This window comes from Somniosus microcephalus, chromosome 1 (assembly GCF_052327205.1).
Source record: "Somniosus microcephalus isolate GS21.2 chromosome 1, FLI_Smic_1.0, whole genome shotgun sequence".
NCBI classification, from domain to species: Eukaryota; Metazoa; Chordata; class Chondrichthyes; order Squaliformes; family Somniosidae; genus Somniosus; species Somniosus microcephalus.
This window is the reverse complement of record NC_140987.1, coordinates 431,163,112-431,189,096: the sequence shown is the minus strand read 5'-3', so window position 1 is coordinate 431,189,096 and position 25,985 is coordinate 431,163,112. Positions and strand designations below refer to the sequence as shown.

The window sequence follows — 25,985 nt, the reverse complement described above, 5'->3', positions numbered from 1 at the left end:
GGAAACGGAGATGGGGACCACTACTTTTATGGAGAATAAACAACCAACGATGGACTGTTGGACTAAACGGCATGCTTTCATGTTGTAATTTTTATGTAATTGGAATCTACCTTCCCTACGCTCTCAGCAGACCTGCTAATGTGTAGTTCCGGGCATCCATTCATGGCTGTTTGATAATGAGATGTGCCACAGACTGGACGTAATGCTGTTCATTCTTCTTGCTGTCTAGTGACAGAAAGCAAGAAAATGTGATTAAGGCGGCAGACTTATCTCACCATCAGAATTAATAGAACTAGTGAAAATGCTCTATTAATTCAAATATTTGGAATTGTCTCATACTCCATTAAAAAAATGGTACTTAAGAGTGGAAACCTGAGACTACTATCAGGCTTGTAAATTTCTGTTCTCCCACTATGCTTGGTGATTACAAGGAACCTAGCTTTGAAAAATACAAAATAACAACAGAAAAATGCTGGAAACACTCAGCAGGCCAGGCAGCATTCCGCGGAGAGAGAAACAGAGTTAACGTTTTAGGTCTGGGACCCTTCATCAGAACTGGAAAAAGCTGGAGATGTAACAAATCTGTTGTTATTTCAGATTTGCAGCATCCGCAGTATTTCGCTATTGTATTTGAAAAATACAAGTCAGGCTGCACAAATGCTCAACCTTGAAAGCAACCCCGGCAACAAACAATGACGCCATCCAAGAGCCACATTTTTATGAATCCCACGGGTCTCTATCAAGGTCTCCACCTGCCAGTGGGTGTACCCAGCTAGAGTTCATTGCCTAACGTTTGCATGTAGACACAATTTTGTCATGAAGCACTTAATTGAGTCTCCTCCTCTTCCTATGAAAATTCTGTGCAGTTGGACAGTCAAACTGTGCGTTCAGTGTCAGGGAAGTCGCCGTATCACCGCCCACCACTTGTGTCTGAGCCATGTTCCCAATGCAACAAAAAAAATCATGTTAAAGAAAGCACAAGTACACCCATGACTTGTGTGTTGCTGTCCCTTCTTTATGGCTCTTCTGCCGTCACTCTAATTTCAGGTCTGTTGTAGACTGCTATTGTAATGTAGAAACTTTACAGATTCCTTGGAAGTCAATGAAACCAAAATGGAGCATGGCGAGTGGTGAATGGCACAGTCGATCAGTCTAACGGTCTCATATATAGCCACAAAAATCAGACATGCACAAAGCGGGAGTCTACATTACAATAGCAGTCTACAACAGACCTGAAATTAGTGACGGCAGGAAGAACCATAAAGAAGGGACAGCAACACACAAGTCATGGGTGTCCTGCTGAGTGACTCCCACTTAAATATAAACCCTCCCAGTGTTCACAAGTGAGACGAGAAAGGAAAATTGATGTTAGGATTCTTTAATTCCGATCAACGTGTCAGCTTTAAAGAACTTTGCTTGCGTACAAGAATACAAATTATTCCAAATAACATGGTAAAAGCACGGTTTGAAGATGCTGGCACTATGGTCGAAGTGAATTGGCTCTATTTGCGAATGGTACAAGCAAAATTATTTTTAAAAGACTGATACAACAGTACCATACTATTAATACATTTAGGTTCCAATATTCACTAAATATATTTAAACATGTTGAACCAGTAGTTTAGTGATTTTTTTTTTTAATGAAAAAAATCAAAATGCCAGATGTTGGTACCAGTGGAAAACTAGTGATGGATGCAGGAAACATTAAAATTATGACCTTATGTTTAGGGCTTTTAATATAATGCATACTGTACACAAGTTCCCAGTCAAACATTAGATACTGTTCCCTATCTATCTATATATATATATAAAACATTATGTCTCTCTGTCTGTCTTTCTGTCTCTCTGTCCGGCTATACAATCAAAAGTTATAGAGCGTACCTACACGTGTGTTACATCAAAAGAAAGCTTACGATTCCAGAACAGTCGTAAGCGTATTTATGTTTCGGTGAGACAAAAATTGTGCCCGCGGTATCCAAAAAACGTTCAAAATTCCACTCATTATCTGCTCATTAGCATTGAGTGACGTCGAGGTCGACCAATCGTACGGTCGAGCGACCCAACGGTCGACCAATCGCTGCGTGGCGGGTTCCTGGCGCGTGCGGGCGAGCCCTCTTAGAGTCGAGTGACGGGACGATTGACCAATCCTACGCTTCGGTGACCTGACGGGCGACCAATCGGTGCATGTGTGGGCGGGCCTTATCGTTCTGAACCGAGGTGAGTCGCCGCCATCTTGATTCCAAACTTTTCATTTCTTTTTCCCGCTTTCTGCGTCTTTAAAGAAAAAGGTGCTTTTAAAACACATATTGTTTTTTTTAAAAAGTTAATTACTTTCTAAATCTTTTATCTAATCTCATTAATTTTCCTACCTTTCCCCGTTTTTGCAGGTAGGCCTCGAAGCCTAGGCGTCTGTTGCCAGCCATGCTGGACCCTAGGCAATTGTTTTGTGGCAAGCTCCTCCCACCCCTCACCCCCCCGCCCCCCCCCCCCGGCTGGGCCCGATTCCGAACCAGCGGCCAGCCATCTTGGTAAAGGCTGGCTGGGCTCACTGCAAGCTCCTCGCGCTGCACGGCGCACGCGCACCTCCACACACAGCGCGGCCAGAGGGAAGCGAGCAGGTTTGCGGGGCTCAGGAGGGAAGGGGGAGCGGGGCGGGGCTCGGGGTGCAGAGAGGGTTACCCCGGCAACCGGGCTCGCCAGCCGCAATCGGCCGTCTCAAGCCGCTCAGGCCCAGTCCTGGAGATCGGGAGGCAGAGAGGGGAGGAGGGTTACCAAGGCAACCGGGCCCGGCCAATCACAATCGGCCGTCTCAAGCCGCTCGGGCCCAGTCCCGGAGATCGGGAGGCGGAGAGTTACCTAGGCAACCGGGCCCGGCCAGCCGCAATCGGCTGTCTCAAGCCGCTCAGGCCCGGAGGTCGGGAGGCGGAGAGGGTTACCAAGGCAACCGGGCCCGGCCAGCCGCAATCTGCCGTCTCAAGCCGCCTCAGGCCCAGCCTCGGCTGACCGGGGCGCTGCGCTCGGCATGTCAGTGCGTGGGGCGGCACGGAGCTCAGCGGAGCCATCGCCGGCAGAGGGGAGAGGGTCTGCTGGCTCCCCCCTCCCTTTCTCCCCCCCCCTCCCCTTCCTCTCCCCCCTCCCCTTCCTCTCCCCCTCCCCTCCCTCTCCCCCCCCTTCCTCTCCCCCTCCTTCCCCTCCCCCCCTTCCTCTTCCCCTCCTTCCCCCCTCCTCCCTCTCCCCCTCCTTCCCCCCTCCCTCTCCTTCCCCCCCTCCTCTCCCCCCCTCCCCTTCCTCTCCCCCTCCTCTCTCCCCCTCTCCTCTCCCTCCCCTTTCCCCCCTTCCCCTCAGTCGCTCTCTCTTCCCCCCCCAGTCGCTCTCTCTCTTCCCCCCCCAGTCGCTCTCTCTCTTCCCCCCCCAGTCGCTCTCTCTCTTCCCCCCCCAGTCGCTCTCTCTCTTTCCCCCCCCAGTCGCTCTCTCTCTTCCCCCCCCAGTCGCTCTCTCTCTTCCCCCCCCCAGTCGCTCTCTCTCTTCCCCCCCCCCAGTCGCTCTCTCTCTTTCCCCCCCCCCAGTCGCTCTCTCTCTTCCCCCCCCCCCCAAGTCGCTCTCTCTCTTCCCCCCCCAGTCGCTCTCTCTCTCTTCCAACAACATGCCCTCAAAAGACCCTCGGCACCGCCGGGCACTTCAGCTAGTTATTTATACAGTGATGTACCAGTAAGTAAATGTTGAAATTTTCATCCTTCAATTTTAGAGCAACCTATTTGGAAGTTATCTTTGCAACATCTCAGTAGATAAATGCACTAGATCTGGAAGCCCCAGGTTCAATTCCTGGCTTGTGCTTAGTCTCAATTTAGATCAGTGCCCCTTTAAAGGCAGAATGGGATGCGGGGGATTTTGTGGGAAGAGGAAAACAGACCCGAGTTCCTGCTTTTGACTGCTAAAAGTGAACTCTGCTGAAAGGACATATATGGAGATGCTGAGAGGGCATAATCAAGCATTGCTGCAAATGGTCCCATTGTTTATTGACACTCACTGTCTGGGCTCAAACAGAGAGAGCGATCGCTTGAGGGAAGTAGCGTACGGGTGCTGCCTTTGGTATTGTATCACAACAGGAGATTCCATCTTCAAAAGTAGAGGGTACGAAAAGAGAAAAATAAAGCATGGGTGGCAGGGTGAACCAATAAATATATCTTTAGAGCTGATCTCGTTAAAAACTGATGGAAGACTTTCCTTCTCAGACAGCTCACTTAGTAAGTATACTGTTGTAAAATGGTCATACAAATTAGTAAAATCTGATATTTGATTTCCAATCTATGCTGAGGTAGGTGATTTAATCTGAAAGGTGCTAATCTCAGCATTGTTGGGGGAGGGAAGACAAGAGATAAAGTCAGCTAGGATTCTCAGTCCAGCTGAAACAGGTTTGTGTATGGATATTGGGCAAGAATAGTACTGGGCTCGACTGTGATGCTGCCCATGGTCAAATAGCTTGCTAACACTCACTGCCTGGGCTCACACAGCAAGATCAGGCACTTGGGCAAGATAATGGTTGGTGGTCATAGAACTGTATGAAAGACAATGGGGAAATGAGGAGGAAAATGTTCTCTTAAAATCCTAAATAGGTGGACTAAAAACAATTCAGTATTCAATTTTCAGGAATCAAAGTAAAGAAAAAGTTGGTGCTGTAGTAATATCTGTAGCATGCCATCAACTAAAATGTACAAATGGTATATGGTGCCAGATCATCAGTACTGCAACATCCCCGCTTTATATTATTTTGGCAGGATGTTGTGGAATAGCTTGAATCCTTTCTGTAGTGTCCATTGGAGTTTCGACTTTCCATTAACCAACTAGACGTGCCTAACTTGGTTAGTTTTAATTTTTGAGACTACATAATGACCACTAGTGCAATGTACATATCTTTTAATGTATTTTCCTAAAGATTCCCTGGTGCAACTTTTTAGTACTTCCATGGATTAATGATGGCCATAAAATTAAAACCAACATTTACTTTACTTCAAATAACCCCAACTCGTCCAATTTTTTTTTTTTAACTGCAAACTAATAATTTAGGTAATTCAGTGGGTTGAAAGTTTGCAACATAGCAAGTTTGATGTGAGCAAGAGATATACTGTATACAGTACATAGTTTAAGTCAGCTCAAAGTAGACAGCTTTGAATACAATTCAGAAGTTATAAACCGATAAACTTTTTGTGAACTATGTGGACAATCGATTAAGAATTCCCCATATATTGACTATAAGGCAAGTGGTTACCCAATGTCAAAAATACAATTGGACTAGTTCCCCATCAGATCAGAGATAGTGCAGGGTATCCATTTTCAGTGATGTGACTAATGGTTGCCAGAGGAGGGTTAGGAAATTCTACTTGCTAATGGGGTGGGCTGGGGGGGGAGGAAGAGAGTAGCACCTTGCAGGTAAAAAACAGCAGAGCCACATACTAACTTATGCAGGACATAGGTTTATTCCTCTAGGTTCAAATTTATTTTTTAATGTGGAATCCAATAACTGGTGATATGCTGCAGCTCTTTCTTCAAATACTAGTGTCTCATCTATACCAAAATGCATCTATCTATCTCAAGTCTTGAGTCAATCACATGTCCACATTCTAGATGGTCACTTTGCTACAAATGCAAGACAAAAAAAAATCATCATTTACCTGGAAACTAAAATTTGCAAAGAACTAACTGCCCCATTAATAACCTTGGTTTGCAATCACCTACAGTTAGGCCGCATTTATCTATTTAAACCACTTTCTCACTGGACCACTTGATCAGTGGCCTTAAAAAGGATGCGGCATATTAGCACCTAAACATCACAGACCCCAGGGCTATCTGCAAGCAATGCCAAAGGTGATCTGGTAGTTTTATTTAGTTAGGAGCTGTCCAGACTACAGCACATAGTCAATATGCAGCCTGCAAATCCTAGCTATCCTGTCAGCAAAGCCCCAGGGACTCATTTGTACTTACGATTTATGCATCACCTTTTTTCCTATTTTAAACTTGGTGGGTCTGGAGGTTTGGAAAGGTCTTCTCAGCAGTGCTCTTATTGGTGGATAATTCTTATATTCACCAATAAAGAAGCAGAGTGGAGAAGACCTTTCTAAATCACCAGACTTCAAAAAATTGAAAGAAGAAAAATGAGCAGCACGCACACAATACAAGTAACCAATTCAGGGAGAGCGTACATTGGGATGAATCAGAGAACAAAAGAAGATCACAACCAAGCTAAAGCACAATCTACAACTACTTACACAGTTCATAGACAGCAAAGCAAAATTGAAAAAACTATGTTTATTGTTGTGGCTTTAACCACATACCACTATCATGGTGGAATAATAAAGATTGTTGGCAATTATACATGAACAGTTGCAATCTTGTTTTTAGTAACAATGTGCCTTGTTGAGAGACTTGGTCAGCCTTTGATTGACGTCCTCAGTGTTCAGGGAACCATCAGTATAGTAACTTGTGTTAGTACATTGTTGTCCTTGCTCCATACCTAACTAGGAAGGGAAGACTGATAGATGCTGCAGTATGAAAGTTAGTCACAACAGCACATAAAGATGATCCAGACCACTTAAGAATCCAATTTGCACAGCCTTCATTTCTTTTCCAAAAATCAGATTATGTGCACATCTGTGATGTCAGTACGGCAAATGCAACACGTCATGAATGCTTAGTGCACATATCTCGGAACTTGATTTTTGGTAAGAAAACAATGGGAAATTTATGGGTTTTTCCCTCATCTCAGATTTGGAAGAGAGAAAATCAGTTTTTAACTGATCCACCACTCAAAAAGATCCAGGAATTTATCAAAGGAAAGAAATTGGTTAAATCATTATTTTAATGATCACTAGTTTTAGAATCAATAAAGCTTTTATCTTAAAGATTAATAAGTAACAGTATTAATTGTAAATCTGTGCAAAGTTAATGTATAAATTTTAGTATCATTGCTGAGACATTCTTCATGAAGAGCAAAAAAAAGTTTTTCTAACTATTGAAAGTTATATGTCCTAAATTGAAGTTTTTCATGAACTTCAACCTCCCATAGACCACATTCAGTAAACCTTAATTCATCCAAAATTCTGCTCCCCATATCCTATTCTGCACCAAGTCCTGCTTTACCATGACCTGTCCTAGCAGACCTATATTGGCTCCTGTCCCCCAACATCTCCAATTTAAAGTTCTCTTCCTTAAATCTCTTCATAGCCTTGCCTTCCCCCATCCCGTCACCTCTATAATCCTCTCGGCACTCTTCTTCCTGTACATCAGTCACCTCCTTCTGTCCCCCCACCCCCCAGAACTACCATTGGCAGGTGTACCTTCAGCCACATAGAAACATAGAAGATAGGAGCAGGAGTAGGCCATTCGGCCCCTCGAGCCTGCTCCGCCATTCAATGAGATCATGGCTGATCATCCAAATTCAGTACCCTGTCCCTGCTTTCTCCACATATCCCTTTAGCCTTAAGAAATATATCCAACTCCTTCTTGAATATATTTAATGAATTGGCCTCTACTGCCTTCTGTGGTAGAGAATTCCACAGGTTCACCACTCTCTGGGTGAAGAAATTCCTCCTCATCTCAGTCCTAAATGGCTTACCCCTTATCCTTAGACTGTGACCCCTGGTTCTGGACTCCCCGACGATCGGGAACACCCTTCCTGCATCTAGTCTGTCCAGTCCTGTCAGAATTTTATAAGTTTCACCTGGGCTCCACGTGCAGGAATTCTCTCTGCAAACCTCTCCATCTCCTTCTCTTCCTTTAAGACGTTCCTTAAAACCCAGCTCTTTGTCATCCCTCCTAGTATTTCATTCTTTGGCTAAGCATCCATTTTTGTCTGATTAGGTCTCTGAAGGGCCTTAAGATGTTTTTCTATGTTAAAAGCACGATATAAATGCACATAAAAAGCTGGAAATACTCAGCAGGCCAGGCAGCATCTGTGGAGAGAGAAACAGAGTTAACGTTTCGGGTCGATGACCCTTCATCAGGGTCATCGACCTGAAACGTTAACTCGGTTTTGTTTTTTTCAATTCAAATCGCTTTATTGGCATGATGACAAGGTACATCTTATGTTGCCAAAGCATCGAAAAACATTCATGGTTGTACACAAAAATACAGATCTATCCATACAGTGTATAAACAGATATATCCCTGAGTGTATAAATATACATTCATATAATTTGTATATACTCTTTTCTTATATTTAGTGGTTGTCCCTCTGTTTATGGCAAGCTGTAACAGTGTGCCGCTAAGGTTACACAATTTCTCTCTTCCCCTAGTAGGTATGGGAGTTTTTGGTCGTCATTCAAATTTCTGAATTCCGGGCATATTTTTGTGAATTTTGGGTAGAAATTCTCCCTTATGCCCTGATATTTTCTACAAGCTGTGAGGAAGTGCATCTCTGTCTCCACCACTCCCTGACTCCACAGATGCTGTCTGACCTGCTGAGTATTTCCAGCATGGTCTGTTTTTATTTCAGATTTCCAGCATCTGCAGTATTTTGCTTTTATATAAATGCACATTGTTGTTTAGTATTGCAATTGTTCATATATGGTCCACTTAGTGATACGCAGTTGACCAATTAAGACAAAAAGTTTGGATACCCATAATCTACTAGGAAGAGAGTGAAGATTTATTTCCTTCAAGTAATCATTTCCAACAAGCAAGCAAATACTAGTGAGAGTGGCAGGTAGCATTCTTCCAGTTATTTTATGCGGCCTATTCAACCAATACGGGGATTGTCTCACTCAAACAGCATCTATTATACAATACTGCTACATCTAAGATTCTGAAATTAGGAAATTATTCACACATCCCATTTTAGGGAGCTGGATTTGATTTGAAGTAGTGGCGAACAGGTTGATGTAACAGTAATAATATTTTGCCCCCAAAACAATCTCTCTCATTTGGTTTATAAATAGGTTATATTCATGCTAAAGCATTTAAAATGGTAGTAATATTCACTGGCAAAAAGCAATATCACATTAAGCTTTATGGGATTGACTTGAATGGTTTGCCTCCTTTCTACAGATGTATAACTGAAGTGTCAACCATTCAACAGTTCCGGTTATGGGTATATTGAACACTGTACTACAACCTTGTCTATTATAAGTGCCACAAAATAGATTGAAAGAACACTTTCGAAGTGCTCAACCAGTAAACTGAAGATTTCACCTCGACCCTCTCCCTACAGTTGCAAACATCACAGCCCTCATTCTCCCAGTGGCTTTCACTCAATGTACATAACATTGCTTCAATAAGTTAGAGAAATTGTGGTGCAACATTTACTCTCTTTATTTATCACTAAATCCACAGCTTATGACCTCTTCATGCCGTTCTCAAGCTCATGGATCAATAATCAAACAGATCGCCAAGTCAGCTTTCCCAGCATGATCTAGACAACAATTAATTCAGCAGACATTGGATTTTTTTTTAAAGTTAGCAGCAATACTGTGTCATAAGCAGCAGTCTGGTTATCCAAAAATCCCATCATCTCTGATGAGAAGTCATTTTTCCATAATATTGTTAATCACAACTTTCAGATTATTAAATCTGCAATAGGATATGGGTACTTGGCAACAATTCAAGATGACTACAGCATCAACTAATTTTAAATCTTAACAATAAACACAGTAATATTATAAAAGTGATAAGTGCATTACAATATTCCCCATCCACATTTTATCAATATCACTTATCAATTTTTGTCAAACACATATCTTCTCTACTAATGTGCTCTATTTCTTCCTCCCATTCTGGGTTACATTTGGGTTTTTTGCCTGTTCATGAGGAAATTACAATACTAGTTTTGTGACTGCAACATGTGAGAAAATGGCCAGGTAATTTGAAGTAAATATGTAAAGTCAATTGTTTCTGTGCTCATCTCCCCTCGCTCACAAAAATAACTAATCTGTAGACCACCAAAATCTATATTTACTGATGCTATAGTTCCACGAACAGCAGACAAAAAGCATCTATTGTATCATTTGCACGCATAAACAGAGTTACGTTTACCAGACTTCACAACATTTGGCTCAAAGAATTCTTATTTTTCTCCACTACTGCAAACACAACAGTGGCTCCAATAAGATTGGAAAACATGTAAAGAGTAATCAAACGTACCCTCGCCAAATAGATTTAAACCAAGCTTCACAACTGGAAAACTGCACAGGGCTAACAATTCACAGTAGCTATGCAGTCTACCTGCCTCCGAGGAATACTCTGTACATAACAATTAGATCACTAAAGCTTACTGTTGCACATTCCAAAAAGGGCTGTCCAGCATCCCAAACTACCAGTTATGTACACTTCCAGAAAAATAATTCAAGTGCAAGGTGGGGGGTAAGGAAAGAGGGTTAGAAAAGAAGAAAAGGCAGAATTTAGTTTTTTCCCCTCTTACCACCAACCCCCTTCCTCAATGTGGTATTAACAGAACAAAGGTGGTTTAAAGTGAGTATTATTTACTATACTGTACACAACTCCAGGATTATAAAATCACCCATTTCACTGCATACAACTTGTCAAGTCACTGTAAAATCCCCTATCCTCCATTTTGACATCCAGTTAATATTTCATAGTCTCATACAACCTTGTACTTTGATCGCCTGAAATATGGAAAACAAAAACAGAACAAACCTTCAGATGTAGAGGTATATTTCAGCCCATCGGATTTGGTAAAGTCTATGCTGGTGTAGCCTCTGGAGTCTATACTGCTGGCGATTTGGAGGTGATGTGGAGTCTGCGCTGTCCCATTTGATTCACAACATCCGTGATCTTCCCTCAAGTCTAAAGCAATATAGTTCAATCCATTCTGAAAACCTGCAGATGTATTTCTGCACATGGTACTCCTGTGCTCATCGCTAACGCAGTCATTTGGCTTAAGCCAAACATTATCAAATGAAGCAGAGCTGTGTCTTTTACTACCATCAGCAAAAAAGGGAGTAGAAGGTGCCACTGTGGGGGTCGAAGAGAATGTCTCCGAGCTGTGTCGCCTTCTTCCCTGTGGGTCAGCACGGATCACCTTTGGACCATGGTTGGCATCAGAGGGAGGATTAGGGACAGGAAAGGTATTCATACCAGGATACTGATCGATAATACACAATCTCTTCACAATGGCAGTAGGACTAGTCACCTCTACACGGTCTAGCTTTGGCGAAGCAGGACGAGTGGCTGTTACTGCCAAATTAAATGTCATTTCGGTGTAATCATCCACCTCAGCAGGTGTGCTGACACAAGCGGCACCAAGAGGACCACTGATGTAGGCATCATTTGGCTGGCTTCTGGTTATGCTTGAACTTGAAGCAATGGTCATACCAGTCAAAGAATTTGAGGAAAGAATAGCTGGTTTCGGTGATTGTACATCTAAATCTACACTCATGTAGTCTGACAATGGAGACCGTCTATGTTCACTGCTGGAGCCAAGTGAAGAGGGGGATCCTTCTGCTGATAGAGAGTATGGTGTATTACTAGTTTTCTCACTAAAAGCAATATTAATGTATTCTCCTGGACTTTTTGGCTCTGGCGGCAAACTATGCTCAAACAGTCTTGGTACAGCGTTTACTTCTGGCGTGCCTAGTGATAATCTTGTGGGTCTCTCAACCCTTCCTTTTTGCAGAACACGCTCATCGTGGCTTTGTGTCCTTGGAGAATGAGAAGCTTCATGAACTAAACCACTGTTGCTAATATTACCAGTAAACATTGATGCCTCTCCATACATCAACTTTCCTGGTGAACACATAGGTACATATTCATCATGTTCACCGTTTTCCTGTGAAGGAGCTTTGAATGATCGAGGCAGTGAATAATAGGAGCTGTAGGATTTAGGAGCATCAGAACTAGTGAGATTATTATAGAAGCAATCACTGGATAATTTCCGTGTACTTAGATTTCTTTGGGACATGTCCATATATTCACTATTTGATAATTTTTCATTGTTGCTGCCCAATAGTTTAGAACCATACTCGGTAAACATGCTTCGCACTGGAGAGCTGCTATCATTGGGGGACATCACCATGTACCCCCTTGAGTCCATTTGACTTGGTGGCAAAGAACCAATTTGTTTTGGAGCAGAAATGCTTTTAAGATTCATTGGCATATAATCATGGTTTCTATTATGGCTAGCAGATGCAACACCAGGCATCATTGGCATATAACCATCATCTCTTGGTCTGCTTTGGCTTTGGTTAACCGAGGACCCAATCCTAACATCACTATAATCTTCATGGTAAGGATTGCAGGTCAACTTTGGTGATGCAGAACATGACGGATGGCTACTAATACCCACACAGTTTGATTCAACATTAGACTCATCCAAAGATGAAGTTGTCTGCGTCGTTTTTTGATGCATCATCACTGCACCGGAGGTTGTTAAAGAGTGGGTCCTCTTTCTGTAACCTTTCTCAGCGACCATGTAGTCATCTCTTGTTCTGCTTTCATGATTTACAGCATTTATATGTCTGTCCATTGAGATATAATCACACAAGCAATTTTCTTCTTGAATTGGTGGCGTGTTACCAAGTGAATCTGGTGTATTACTCCGAACACGGAAGTACCTAAAGTCCCCAGGACTAGACCCATATTCATCGGAGGAAATAAATCCGCCATCACTTGGAGAACCACAAATGGATGAACTAGATGGGCGTGTAAGAGGATCAGATGCAGAACCATGCCCACTGCTGGAAGAAACACTCACAGGGCTTGTAGTTGATGGCAAGTATGTCACAGGCAGAGACACCGACCTACTATGGTTTGAGGGGCCAAAGGGTGGCTTTACATACCGACCACCCCCATCACCCCTGCTTAAGCCCATCCTGGCAGAATTTAAGTGGATTAAACTCCCAGTAACAGAGCCAAAGGGTCTCGTCATTGTCCCTTCACCTTCACTGGATGTCCGAAAACGATATGCCTCACTCTTGGATGCAGAAGTACCAGTCATGCTCTCAGTCCTGGAGCGCCTTTGCAATCCAGTCTGACTAGGCGGCAAATTACCAAGGTGTCTTCGAGTCAAAAATGATATGGGGTTAGTCCCAGAGGACTGGCTTTTACTTCTGGGGCGAAACTCAGTGAAAGCTTTCAAAGCTCTCATTGTCTCCAAAATTGTTTCATGCATATTTTGAGCTACCACTGAGTCATCTACCTGCATCCACAACTCACCAGGGCCAATAGAAGCAGAACGACCAACCTCAATAAAGAAAAAGTTCTCAGAATGACCACACCTCCTGATGTTCATCAGCTGTAAATGCACACAAGGCACGTCGGAATTGATTTTAACAAAATGGATCATCTTGCTGGAAAGACACAATCTGTACACCCCCGTCAGGTTCTTGGTCTGCCCTAACCCTTTGGGCTTCACATTAATCTGCCACACTTCTTTGAAAACGGTGCCAGGGGTAAAATTACCATAGTTCTCATCGACTTCATCAGGCTCCAACACTATCTTCTTTCCTTCGTTCAGGAGTTCGCTTATAGCCAAGTACCAGCTCTCTTGTTCTTGGTCGTTCTCTGCCACCATGGCAAAGTACTCATCTTTTGTGTACAGGGCGACGAGGTATTTACTCTTGGCATCTGCTCGCCGGCTAACTGTGAAGCACTGATAGAGGGGAATGACCCGCTTGGGGGCGGACGCTCGGTTTCTCCATTTCTTTTCGCTGTCGTAGTACTCCAGCCTGGCCGGACCCAGGTGGCTCTGCCCCTTCAAGACGAAGAAACGCTTGTGGCCGTGTTTCTGTTTCCTCATGTAGCCGTATTTCCTGACGTCCTCGTAACCGTCCATCGTCGTCGACGTCGAGGTGGTGGCGGTGGCCGCTGCTGCTGCTGCCCGCGCCGCCGAGACCTCGCGCCCGGTGGTGGTGGCGGCGGCGGCCACCTCGCCACGCGGCGCGGAACAAGCAGCCGGCTCACGCGCGCCGCCGCCGCTGTTGTTGTTGTCGCTGCTGCTGCTGGCGAGCAGCGTCTCGCGCGCGCTGCAAGGCACCGGCTCGCGCTGCGCGGAACGAAGCCCCGGCTCGAGCCCAGCCGTTGGCGGGTGGTTGACGGGACTCTCGCGCGCTGCCACCGCCAGTCCGTCAACACTCCTCACCGCTGCTGCTGCTGCCGTCGTCCTTCTTCGCGCTGCCGCCTCCCCAGCACGCCTGCCGTTTTCATTGTCCCCTCTGTTGTTGTAGTGCCGGTGTAGTAGTAACCGCTCCTGGTGGTAATAATTGGGCGAGCTCGCCATTGTACCGGGTGGCCGGCTTCCCCCCTTCTGATGGAAGGAAACCTCCACCACCTCCTCCCTCTTAATTGCGCGGCTATCACTTTACCTCAAGCTTTTGGCACGGTAAACATCTCTCCGACCGCCCCGTAAAACAATAACAAAACATGCGAATGGACCGATCTGTTTCCCCCCGCCCCCTTTTCTCAGTCAAAAAAAACAACCTGTGACGTACCCTTAATGGAGTTAACCGTACTTGCTGGCCTAACGTGGGTGGGCGGAGCCTGCCAGTGACTGACAGAAGGCGCGGCCACTTAGAAACGCCCGAATCTCCAGGTGAGCTGTCAGTTATATGCCAAGGGCCAATCGCGGGCGGGGGGAGGCGGGACATTTTCGTTCCTCTTACCACGGTGCCAATGGGCTGACAGGAGGGCGGGAGCTGCTGCTGGTGTGTGTGTGTGTTTTCCCCTCTCTCCCTCTGCCAAGTTTGTTGGACCTCGCAAAGCTTGGCTGAGGTATTGTGTAAATCGGTTTCTGATTGTGCAATTTCACTTCTTATTGGCTGTTGAGCAAGTGGTGTTGTTAAAGCTGCAATACGCTTAAAAAAAAGGAAATCTTTCGTTCATTTACATTCACCCAGCATACACCGATCTCTTACTATCATCAGGAACACTGATTTGAGTAATGGGGGAAGGAAGGTAAATAATGTAGTTAATGGTGCAGAACCAACTGTCAATTGGAATATAATGTGTAGGTTTGAAAAGGGAAACCGATTAGCAAAATCTGTCGAAGTATTAAAATGTAGCTTCACTTAAGTTGCAAAAAAAAATTATATTTTGGTTCTTTTTTTTCCTTCCCCATTTACACGGTTTTGAATAAATAGGACGGCACACTATGTTAAGTCCTCATGGGAGTTGTAGTTGACAAACACGGTTTTTTTTCCGCGAAAGGGAATCCTTTGAGAAAACTGCATTTGCCAGAAAGCCGTGCAAGCGCAGGCGTGCTGATTGCCCCCACCCCCCCTCCGCATTCTTGTGTTGTTTACACCAAAACCCGGCATGAATAAGCGTTCGGTGCCTGCGATGAAAAGAGATGTTTTGTTCCCTCCGTACGCACTTGGAGAATATTAGAACTCAGGAGGGATGAGTCCTCTCTGTACTGTTACCACAGCTTCATTGTATATTAATCCTGTTCTGACATTTTTAACGGTTAGTCTTTAAACTAGTAATGGGAGAAAAAAAGGCGGATGGAATGACTTTCTTTACAGGGGTTGATTCATTGATACTTTAAATATGTCTTACACAGCACTTGTTTTCGAGCTGTTATTCCCAAGTAAACTGCTGAAAAAAACTAGGTTGATAAAATACAGTAAATCTCCTGTGATGTTTTTCAGAGCTGTGACTCGTAAAAATGGCTATGTTTTCTTACTGAATAGGGCCTCTATTTCTACCTCCCAAAAATGCACGCACATATGCTACACTCTGGAACAAGCTGCTTCACTTATTTGCCTCAAGGACAGCTGCCAGCAGCAACAACGCTACTCCACAGTAAGAAACGAACCAGTAAATAGATGAAAAAATACTAGTTATCCGTTGCACAAAAAATTGGGAATTTAATAAGGCAGCATTTATGTATGAGTTCAGAGAGTATCGCAAGCATTCTTTTATTACTGCTTATATTATTGTATATACCATGATGATATTAGTTATTTGTTTATTTAGTAACGAAACTGTGTGCAGTGACGATAAAAAAACAATTTCTGCATATGAATAGTTACAACGTAGGTAGCAGTAACAAGCAAATGTTCATTTGCCGACATAACAACCAGCAAGATGAACCTACGAGTGGTGGAAGCACAGTGGTGTACAGTTGAGTAGGAGTGGCCCTGGAAGTCCGCAAATTTGACTACGGACTCCATGCAATGGCACAGAATGAAGAATGAGGGACTTCAATATCTACCGCTAAGAGTGACTCAGTAGTATGACCACTGACCTAGTCCTGAAAGACAGCTGTAAAACTGGGCCTGTGTCAGGTGGTGAGGGAGTAAACTACTTGACCTCATTCTCGTCAATCTACCTGTTGCAGACATATCTGTCCAATATTGCATTGGTAGGAGCAACCACCACACAGTCATTGAGAAGACAAAATCTTGTCACCATATTGAGGACCACCTCCGTTGTATAGTGTGGGACAGACTAAGTACAGATGGAGAACCCCAAATCTGAATATCCGTAAGGTGTTCTAGGCCAACCGCAACAGTAGAATTGAATACCACCACAATCTGTAATGACTTGGCTCGGCACACACCTCACTTTTAGAATGCCATCAAACTAGGAGATCAACCCTGGTTCAATGGGAAGTGTAAAAGGGAGTGCTAAAAGCAGTACCAGGTATACCATAGAATGAGGTACCAACTTAGTGAAGGTACTGAATGTTAATCGCCAATCAGAGCAGGGTATAAACTAATGGATCAGAGCAAAACATCTCTCTCGTCAACTATGGTGGACCCTAGCATGAGTGCAGGATACAAGGCTGAAGTGTTTGCAGGCATCTTCAGCCAAAAGTGCTGAGTGGCCAATCTTATTCGGCCTCCTCCCAAAGACCCCACCATCATACATATCAATGTCTACCCATTTTGATTTACTCCATTAAGACATTAAGAAACAGCTGAGTGCACTAGGCACAGCAAAAGCTATGGGCCCTGACAATATCCCAGCTGTAGTGCACTAGAGCTAGCACTCCCGTATCCAAGCTGTTCCCGTAAACACTGACCTCTACCTGGCAATGTGGAAGATTGCCACGGTATGTCTTACCTATAATAAAAAAACAGGTTAAATCTAATCCGGCATCAGCCTCCTCCCTATCATCAGGGGCCTCAAGTATTTACAATCTACATTAATGACTCGGATGAAGGGACCGAGTGTAATGTAGCCAAGTTTGCGGATGATACAAAGATGGGTGGGAAAGCAAGTTGTGCAGAGGACTCAAAGAATCTGCAAAGGGATATAGACAGGCTAAGTGAATGGGCAAACATTTGGCAGATGGAGTATAATGTGGGAAAGTGCGAGGTTATCCACTTTGGCAGGAAAAATAAAAAAGCAAATTATTATTTAAATGGAGAGAGATTACAAAATGCTACAGTTCAGAGGGACCTGGGGGTCCTTGTGCATGAAACACAAAAAGTTAGCATGCAGGTACAGCAAGTAATCAAAAAGGCAAATGGAATGTTGGCCTTTATTTCAAAAGGGTTGCAATATAAAAGCAGGGAAGTCCTGCTACAACAGTACAGGGTATTGGTGAGACCACACCTTGAGTACTGCGTACAGTTTGGTCTCCTTATTTAAGGAAGGATATACTTGCATTGGAGGCAGTTCAGAGACGATTCACTAGGTTAATTCCAGAGATGAGGGGGTTGACTTATGAGGAAAGGTTGAGCAGGCTGGGCCTATACTCATTGGAATTTAGAAGAATGAGAGGTGATCTTATTGAAACATATAAGATACTGAGGGGGCTCGACAAAGTAGAAGCAGAGAGGATGTTTCCCCTCGTGGGGAAATCTAGAACTCGGGGGCACAGTTTTAGAATAAAGGGTCGCCCTTTTAGAACTGAGATGAGGAATTTCTTCTCTCAGAGGGTTGTAAATTTGTGGAATTCTCTGCCCCAGAGAGCTGTGGAGGCTGAGTCATTAAATACATTTAAGGTGGAGATAGACAAATTTTTGCAAGATAAGCGAGTGAAAGGTCATGGGGAGCGGGCAGGGAAGTGGCTTTGAGCCCAAGATCAGCCATGATCTTATTGAATGGCGGAGAAGGCTCGAGGGGCCAAGTGGCGTATTCCTGCTCCTATTTCTTATGTTCTTCGTAAAGGAGTCATCAATAGTATCATCGAGTGACACCTATTCACCGGTAACCTGCTTATCAACATTCAGTTCAGGTTCCATCAAAACCACTCAAATCAAATCAATTCAAATCAAATCAACTTTTATTGTCATTGTTAGTGCACAAGTGCAGTACAACGAAATGTAGGCTTGCGGCTCCCGAGAGTGTACATTTAGATTAAGACATTTAAACATTCAACATACATTTGGCTTGTAATACATTAACATAAACATAACCATAATAAAGTGCATTGGCAGATGTGCAGGCTTTAGAGTTTATTTGTGGAGTTCAGTAGGATGACAGCCCTGGGAAAGAAGCTGTTCCTAAATCTGGTCGTACGGGTGCAAATGCATCTGTAGCGTCTCCCAGATGGCAGGAGGGCGAACAGACTGTGGCTGGGGTGGGTAGGGTCTTTGATGATGGACCGTGACCTCCGTAAACAGCGTTTCTGGTATATGTGCTCTATGGTCGGTAGCCGGACTCGGCGCCAGACCTCTTCACAGCCTCTATCCAGACATGAGCTGAATGTCAGAGAAGACGTGATATGAGCTGACTTCGACGTCAAGGCAGTATTTGATACATTATGGCACCAAGTAACCCTAGCAAATCAGAGGTCAGTGAAAGTCAAAGGGACACCTTCAGTGGTTGAAGTCATACTTGATACAAAAAGAATATGTTTGTGGTCATTGGTGGCCAATCATTGCAGCCCCACTATATCACTGCAGGAGTTTGTCTAGGAAACATCTTCAGCTGCATCATCAATGATCTTCCCACCATTATAAAGTCAAGAGTGGAGTTGTTGCCTCATGATTCCACGGTGCTCCAAACTGCCGAGCCTGATATGGCACCTATCTTTGCTCCCTCAAATCCAAGGGGTCAGGCATGAACATATCTGATGCACAGCTGGCTTAGCCACTCAGCGCCAAATCTTGCTGGGCCAGATCAAACGTTTTGCCTTTTTCTCTGGGGTTGCAGAGTGGGGCAAATGGGCAACTTATTCCCCATCTGGGAGGACAGGAACTTCTCAGCAAGGTGTGTGGCCGCTAAGAGATTCTACTTCATCAATGAATAGTTCATCGTGTTCACGGCCTTTCATGCATTTGCTTTTCAAACCTTTCTACTCCTTTGATTGTTAGTCTTCAGATCCAGTTTCTGAGAAAGATGGGTTTATTTTATTTTTTTTCTCCATGGCCCACATAGGCATTCCCACACTTGGCTGTCTGTTCACACTATTCTTTGATGCCAGGATTGTTGGGTGATTTTTAATAGTTCTTCTTTACAATTCCTCACATTTCCTTCTTCGTTAGCACCACTTCAGCTGAGTATTTTTAGTAATTTATTTTGGGAAGCTTCTGAAGTAATCCAATGGTTGTTAAATTGAGGAGTTTCAGAGTGGGTCTGTAATGTAATGTCATCTAAGGTTACGCTGACAGAACTACCTTCTGGTGTAATGTCCTTGGAATGTTGTGACCATGCAACATTTTTAATATATAAAAGTGTGTAGAATTGCTAGATCTCCTGTAGCTACAAAGTATTACAATGTATTTACAGCAGGCCCAACAGGTCCATGCCGTGTTTATGCTCCACACGAGCCTCCTCTCACCCCTCTTCATCTAACCCCATCAACATACCCTTCTATTCCTTTCTCCCTCGTGCTTATCTAGCTTCCCCTTGAATGCATCAATGCTATTCGCCTCAACTACTCCCTGTGGTAATGTGTTCCACATTGTAACCACTCTCTGGGTAAAGACATTCCTCCTGCATTCCCTACTGGATTTATTAGTGACTATCTTGTATTTATGGCCCCTAGTTCTGGTCTCGCCTGCAAGTGGAAACATTTTCTCCACGTCTATCCTAACAAACCCTTTCAATATCTTTAAAGATCTATATCAGGTCACCCCTCAAGTCTTCTCTTTTCTAGAGAAAAGAGCCCCAGTCTGTTCAATCTTTCCTGAAAGGTATAACCTCTCAGTTTTGGTATCGTTCTAGTAAATCCTTTTTGCACCTTCTCCAGTGCCTCTATATCCTTTTTAAGGATATGGCATTGCTTACTGTGAGTCAGAGGTTATGCTGAGGGCTGCTGACTCATAGGAGAGGGCCAAGTTGCACATCACCATTGAAAGGATTTGGAAAGAAGTTTGCAACAGATACCACCAGGTTCAGTGAAGTAAATGTTTTTTGATTAGTTCCTGGAAAATAAATATATAGGCGTGGAAATTCCTGGACCCCAGTCCAGTGACATAAGTTCGGTGGAGCTGAAATCAGAGGAGGCGGACCCCGTCAGAAATTTTGGGGTCAGTTAATTTAAATAATGCTGGAGGACAATGGTTAGGGGAGGTCAGATAAGTTGGGGGAACCCAGAAAATTCAGTAAGGGGAAGAGCAAGTGTTTTCCTTCTTTATTTAAAGAGCTGAGCATGTTATTGGAAAAGGGATTGAGCTGACTGAAGCTAAAAAAGGAAAAGGCATGCTTTAAATTTTTCAGATGTGGAAGTGCGACTGGCACAAATTAAAAGAAACAGAACAATGCCATTGTCGCAACACTAAGAAAGAGCCCATCACATGCAGCAACACGGTCCGTGTGAAAGGCTTTGGTTGTGAATGAGACCTCTATAACTCCAATGACCCCCCCTTGTAGTGTCAGAAGAAGTTAGGGAAAAGGAACAGGAGTAGGCCATTTAGCCCCTCGAACCTGTTCCGCCATTCAATGAGATCATGGCTGATCTGTGACCTAACTCCATATACATACCTTTGCCCCGTATCCTTTAACAAAAATCTATCAATCTTAGATTTAAAATTAACAATTGATCTAGCATCAATTGCCGTTTGCGGAAGAGAGTTCCAAACACATACCACCCTTTTGGGTATAGAAGTGTTTCCTAACTTCATGCCTGAAAGGCCTGGCTCTAATTTTTAGACTATGCCCCCGAGTCCTAGACTCCCCAACCTGTGAAAATAGTTTCTCTCTATCTGCCCTATCAGTTCCCCTTAATATCTTGAAAACTTCGATCAAATCACCCCTTAACCTTCTAAGTTCCAGGGAATGCAACCCTAGTTTGTGTAATCTCTCCTCGTAATTTAACACTTGGAGTCCACGTATCATTCTGGTAAACCTACGCTGCACTCCCTCCAAAACCAATATATCCTTCCTAAGGTGTGGTGTCTAGAACTGTTCACAGTACTCCAGGTGTGGTCTAACCAGGGTTTTGTGTAGCTGCAGCATAACTTCTACCCCCTTGTATTCTAGTCCTCTAGATATAAAGACCAGCATTTCATTAGCCTTTTTGATTATTTTCTGTACCTGTCCATGACATTTTAATATTCTATGTGCATGGACCCCCCAGTCTCTTTGGACCTCCACTGTTTCTAGATTTTCTCCATTTAGAAAGTGAAGTTTAATGACCTCACTAGGTCATCAAAGGTAAGAGTTTTTTCAGGTGAATATCAGGCAGATAATTGAATCACAGAAAAGCACTATTGGTATTCCCTAGAGCAATAATCAAGCATTGTGCGTTAGGATATCACATGACACCACATCCCTTGTTCCAGAAGGAATGTCACTTGACAGCACTAATGTTCAGTGTCTCATATTCTGTCATGTATGCGATCACACAACCTAGGTCCTTCCTCTGTGATATCTACCTTTAGTAGCATCTATTCCACGAATCCTGACTGCAGGATCTGGAGATTGCAGCAGCCAATTAATACTGTGATCCTCCAAAGCAGAAGAGAGCACAGACTGCCAGGGAACACCAGGCTACTGGATGAGGACATGCCAGCCTTTGGCATTTGACACCATATGAAAAGGAAGCCGAGGCCATAATTGGCATCCACACTGGCCTGGCAGTTGAGGATAGAGATGTGATTTATTACAACTATTTACAAAAACATCATTTGTTTCTGTCACTCTGCACACCACTTGTGTCCACACAATTTTTCTGTGCCCTATTCTAACAGTTCTACATGCCACCTAAGGGCCTGTTGCTAAATATTATGAGCCTCTTGGGATGGGAGGGGCCCTATTTTGAGGGCTCCCAAGTACTGGGATGGACACTGGACAGGTTGATTTTTTTTGGCATGGGCTCCTTGGCAGCCTTGTCCTGCAAAGATGAAGGCTTCTGCGGGGAGGTGATGGAGTACTGCTCTGTGCTGCTGTCACAGCCTCCCAGGCACACACCAGCTTCTCCACTGGTACTGAAAACAGGATTCACGTGCAAGAATATGTGCTTATCATTGCAAATGAGCAGCACATTTATGGAATGGAAGTTTTTGCGGTTTGTATAAATATAGGGGTTTACATTTGGGGTACAGAATGCCACGTGTGCAATTAGTAGGCCTGACAACCCTGGGGAATCCAGCAATTTTGAAAATTTGATGGCAGTCTGACTCATCTTTGTGGTAGCACTGTCAAATTGTAGAAATAGAGTTGCCCTGGTAAAGAAGGCATTGGTGACTTGCCTGATTGCGCAGCAAATTTGTGATCTGACAAACGTTTCCTGCGGCTCCCTGGAGTGAGCCTGTGGCATTAAAATTAAGAGCTGTGGTCACTTGCTGTGCTGTTGACCTTGGCTGCAGCAGCGAGCATAACTCCTCCAAAGCTTCATGACTGACGTGCAACCTAGAGCTGCTGGGAAAGGTTTAGGAAACTGTGCCTGGGTCTATAGATCCTGCTGGATAGGTAGTTCTGGGATGGTCCACCTTTCTTCTGGTGCTGCCTGATTAATCTGGCTTCCTTTACAGTCTCCTGCTGCACCTTTTTCTCCAACATATATTATCATATAAAGTAGGGTTCCCATTGGGAAGCCCTTAGATCTTAGCTCAGTAATTCTCTTGAAATAGAATTGTTTCCAATGATATTGCAGAATATAGGGGAAGGCATCCTAAGTGTGATTGAAACATTTTTGCAATACATGCAATACGTCTCCTGACCTGTCGATAGTCTCCACATGCAATCACGGTGAGCAGTGTTCCTTTGCTGAAGTACATCCGCCTTGATGAATGGGTCCAGGCAAACTATGCCTTTTGAACAGTGGTGCTCATGAAGGACTAATCGGAAGTCCCAGAATTTAATACCGGTGATGACATCTCGTCCTAACTCTGCCATTTGCATGTGGCTGCCACTGTGAGGGTGAATATTTCTTCAGCCATGAAACTGAATGGAATTTTTGAAAGCGGAAGCCCGGAGTAAATCGCCCCCATCAAAAATTACTGGCCCCCCAAAGGTGCAAATCCCAATTTTTGCCCTCCCCCACCCCAGGAATTTTGGTACTCAAGTGTTTTGCTTACCCACTACAGATAGACTTGCTCTCCTCACATCCCAAAGTTACCTAAAAATTAATTTGCAATTATGATGGGGAAAGCAGCTCTTTATCTGGGTTATCAAATTGAAACATTGTCCTGTCTGTTTAGGCGGCAGGTTTTTTATACTAAGGACGAAGAAATATAAAACTTAAGAAAAAATGTAACTAATTTGCATCACTCCTTTATCAAATATCTGTGTAACGGTATTTAATGTTACATAAAAAGTTCTGCCTAAATAAATGTGTTTAAATTCAAGACTTTCTTTCAGCCCCTCCTAAACTTCAACAATTGTACAGTTCTTTCAGAATTTGCCACATATATGCTAACTTTTTTTTTCCTGCTGGTTATTTGTGAGTTTTCTCGATACACATAAATAAAATAAATTTGGTTGCTTTGAGTACATTACAAAATGTAAATAAAAATACCTGGTAAAATTTCAAAGTGCCCATGTAACATCCTGTATTTGCAAAATAAGAAATCCATTGAATGTCAAAGGGTTCATACTAAAAAATCTGAAGTTTATACAAAAATATTCTGGTTACTTTCACTGGTCCTAAAAATGTTTTCCTCGACTATTAGTGCTGTCAGTGTTTCTCGATTGCTGGGCAGAGAGGGAAATGAAACAGCATTTCCTGCTATGTTTTCTATCAATGGGAAACTTCTGCCAATTCTAGGCACAGAGTGTTCATGGAGTTGTAAACTGTTACCTTGTTGAGTTTCACCATAAAGCTGACAGTGATAGCGCACCCAGCATCAGCGCAGCAACGCACACCTCAGTGGGGCCCTCGCGAGTTAGAGTAGTGTTGCCACCTGGTCTATCACAGCGCACAAGTGAGCATCAGCAGATGGTGGAGACAGCGACAGCAGTGGAGAGTCCTCGGCGGAGGTCGCAGCAATCTCCTAGCTCTGCTGAGCTGCATGCAGATGCTGTGCCCCTGGAGCCATCCAGAAAAAGAGCGTCTTGGGAAATACAGGAACAAGTGCAGGAGTCTCTGGAAGAGTTTGCCTCCAGGGTTAGTGCGAGTGTAAAATCAGCACTGCCGTGGTGGAGGCAATGGTGCATGGACACACCACCATGGATAGGATGGCAACCTCCGTGGAAAGGCTGGCTACCTCAGTGGAAAGGATGGCTACCGCCATGGAGGAAATATGTCGCCAGAGTCAGGAAAACATGGTGACTGTTCAAAATAGAATGTCATCTCTGGAGGAGCGATGGGCAGCTATTGAGCTGAGAGACCAGAGTTTCATGGACGTCCTTGTGAGGAGGACTGCCAGTGCAGATACGGGTCCTCATGGTCCCCCTGACGTGCAGCAAGGTGCTCTCCACCCACTTGCCAGCACTGAGGTGTGGCTGAGCCATGAGAGGGATGTTGTTGGCAGGACACAAGGAAGTGTGGGCTCCTCTCAAAGTGCTCATATGACCATACCACTGCGGTGCTCTCGGTCAGAGACCCACTTTGCGGAGACAACTGAGATGGCTGTTTCAGCCCCTGCACAGCCACAGGAAGAGCAGACTGTTGAAGAGCCCTCCCAGGCTCCCAAACCCAGAGGGTGCCCGCCAAAGGCATGTAAGCAGCGCAGCATCCTAGTCAGCAAGGTGCCTCTACATCTGCTGAAGCCACAGGGAAAGCACCACATAGAAGTACACGTAAGAGAAAGATTAAGCACCTATAGTCACAAGGGGACTCACTTGCCTTTTTTTTCTGACTGTTGCTGGTTTATTATCCTTTTGTCATGTGTAAAAGAAACATGATGGCAAACAGTTGATTGTGTGGCCTATATGTTCTGGGAAATGGCAAAAGCGCATTGAGGGTTCAGGGCGACTTGCTTTTGTAATGCTGATGGTGAAAGTGATAGGAAATAACAGGGTATAGCAGAGATGATGTATGACATTGGACAAATGTCTCCTGCAATTACAGAGCCATATGGTAGCCAGCTATGGTTGAAGAGTAAGTTTATGCTAATGTGGCATGGCAGCGTGCATACCCTGGTTGATGGGCAGCAGTGAACTGGAGGGATGCTGCATTGGTCACAACAGGACATGCAAGGCGCCCCTCGTCCTCCTCCTCTTCCCAGGAAGATCTGCATTGAGCCATGCGGCTGCTGCTCCTCCGATTATGAAGACCAGGATGAGAGGACATAAATTTTTCCCATCCCCTTGCTATAGATTTCATTTGAGGCAACAAGCTTGCAAGCGCACGGTCAAAGTGGCCTGAAATTATTCCTTTCGGGTCACACTGCAGATGGGTGTCAACTTGAACAGTCACAAAGTCAGTAGATGTGCAAAATCTTATTCCATACCTACAACCGCAAAGTTGTTACATTTGAATGTCAGCCATGTTTCAGGGGTGCTTTTAAAGTGCCCCACCAATTAATACAAATCATGTCCTCCAGCAACTCGTCTCCTTGAACCTGGCCTGTTTCTGACAAGTCGGGAAACAGGAGCCAGAAGCACGGAAATGGGAAACCACTATAAAAATAGGATTAGCAAGTCAGTTAGCAGGCTGGTAACTGCCTTAACTACCCGTCCCACCGGTTCCAGTCGGGTCAGTTTGGGAGCGGCTAAACAGACACAAAAATCGGGTGGGGTGTCTGAAGCCATTTCTT

General features: G+C 44.2%; 1 protein-coding gene across 4 annotated transcripts in view; it reads right to left on the bottom strand.

Moving 5' to 3' along the window:
- LOC147125289 (insulin receptor substrate 2-A-like) overlaps nt 1-14,667 on the bottom strand; it is a 65,317-nt gene extending 50,650 nt beyond the window's left edge. Inside the window, exons 1-2 of one of the 4 annotated variants that reach the window (XM_086000671.1) lie at nt 10,645-14,667; nt 6,285-6,508 (exon numbers count right to left, since the gene is read on the bottom strand). In XM_086000671.1, the coding sequence (XP_085856797.1) occupies nt 6,393-6,508; nt 10,645-14,224 (3,696 nt within the window). In that variant the 5' untranslated portion in view covers nt 14,225-14,667 and the 3' untranslated portion in view covers nt 6,285-6,392. Of the gene's footprint in view, nt 1-6,284; nt 6,513-8,381; nt 9,404-10,644 lie in introns of those variants that run through there. The other 3 variants (XM_086000690.1, XM_086000680.1, XM_086000699.1) reach the window with 3 other exon arrangements.
- Nucleotides 14,668-25,985: the final 11,318 nt, after the last annotated feature.